The sequence below is a fragment of the Seriola lalandi genome, unplaced genomic scaffold, assembly GCF_002814215.2.
Source record: "Seriola lalandi dorsalis isolate HSWRI2012SDOR001 ecotype SW California unplaced genomic scaffold, Sedor1 jcf7180002002554, whole genome shotgun sequence".
NCBI lineage: Eukaryota > Metazoa > Chordata > Actinopteri > Carangiformes > Carangidae > Seriola > Seriola lalandi.
Window position 1 is genome coordinate 1 of NW_019473210.1, and position 1,657 is coordinate 1,657.

Consider the following 1,657-nt stretch of genomic DNA (forward strand, 5'->3'; position numbering starts at 1 on the left):
GTGTGTGTGTGTGTGTGTGTGTGTGTGTGTGTGTGTGTGTGTGTGTGTGTGTGTGTGTGTGTGTGTGTGTGTGTGTGTGTGTATAGAAACTATGTAAAGAAGATGAGTCCCTGGAGACCATGTTGGAAAATGTGATTGTTCTGAGGCAGACACTGGAGAACTCCACAGACACGCCTCCAGCAGCTGATACTGAGCCCACTCTGCCAGCGCCTGAGACACTTGGGGCCCAGTTTAATCACAGGTATGGATAACACGGAGCAAGGTTTTTTTCTGTCTCCAATTTTTTTCCTGCTTTTTCTGTATCCTTTTTGTCATCCACACTACTGAAGCAGTTACGATCCGAGTCAAGGAAAATATTCATTTAAAATGAAAGAATGATCTAATCAGATATTCATAACAAAATGGTGTAAACCATGACTTTTGCTGTGAGATAAACTAATTATTACCTGTGTGCATTGTTATCTGTAGGACAGTGTTCATTCTGTCAGAAGCTCTTGATGAGCAGCTGAAGGCTCTGTGGTTCTCTCCCTTCCAAACTGATGACATAGAAACAGACCTTGACATGGTAAGTGCGTGGGTATATGTACATACTGTACATTTATAATCTCTGGGAAATGCATTAGGGCTACACGATTATGGCAAAAGGTATTATCCTGATTATTTTGTATGTTTTATCCCTGTTATTTAACTTGTTTTATTACCATTTGAGGGAACTATTATTTTTTGCTCCTTTGCACATTATTTTTTCTTAGTCAGTGCAGTATTTGTCAAAATAATAGCAGCCTTAATAATAATAATTACTTTATATACAGACAACACAAAGCTACAAACAACATGGTTAGACAATATTACAACACGAAGAACTATAATTTAGGCAGTAAAATGAGACATTTACAATAAAATAAAATACCCCAAATAAAAGATGAAAACAATAAAATCAGCAGTAGCAAAAAAAAGGTGAATGTCTTTTCTACTACTACTGAATGTCATTCTTAGAAATTCAAATAATGCATAATTGCTAAATCACAAGGCAACTGGTTCAAATCAAACCATGTCCAAATGTGAGACACCAATCTGCTTTAAATTAAAATGTTTTATGATCAGACCTGACCAGACTCCCTAGATTCATAGCTTAGTTTATAACTATTTCTCCATTTTTACAAACAGTTTATATAAAGTTTCATTCTTTCTCTGCAAAGATAGCTGGCGCTTTAAAGGCTATCAAGCCTGTGTAGCAAAAGAGTATGATAAATCATATTGGGCTTAAAGAGGAATAAGAAACATCGCAAACATTTCACTGTTGATCTCTTACACAGCTGTTAATTTTGGAAAATAAAATAGTTACGGACTATGACGAACCATCTACAGTTGTGAAGCTCTGCGTCTTATCTGTGTGTGGCTCTATAGTTTGCAAACGGTCACAACTCTTCTCTCTCTCTCTGTCTGACAGATGAAGGTGGATCTGGTGGGTCTGGCTCAGGAGTGTTGTCCAGAACTGGACCTGAAGGCAGAGCTGGAGCGCTCCTTCCTGTCTGAGCCCTCCTCTCCTGGTCACACCAAGGCTCCAAAAGGCTTCAGACTGGGCAAACACAAGCATGAAACGTTCATTACATCAAGGTGCAGTTTCAGTGTTTGGCTGGTTTTAACGTTGTGGGGT

At 38.6% G+C, this 1,657-nt stretch overlaps 1 protein-coding gene across 1 annotated transcript; it reads left to right on the forward strand.

The window, feature by feature from the left end:
* Positions 1 to 6: 6 nt before the first annotated feature.
* On the forward strand, positions 7 to 1,617 carry LOC111665945 (protein virilizer homolog; the record flags this gene model as incomplete). Its single annotated transcript, XM_023421091.2, has 3 exons — positions 7 to 241; positions 469 to 565; positions 1,451 to 1,617. Coding segments are annotated over exons 1-3 (386 nt in total), but the record flags the coding sequence as incomplete, so codon positions are not given.
* Positions 1,618 to 1,657: the final 40 nt, after the last annotated feature.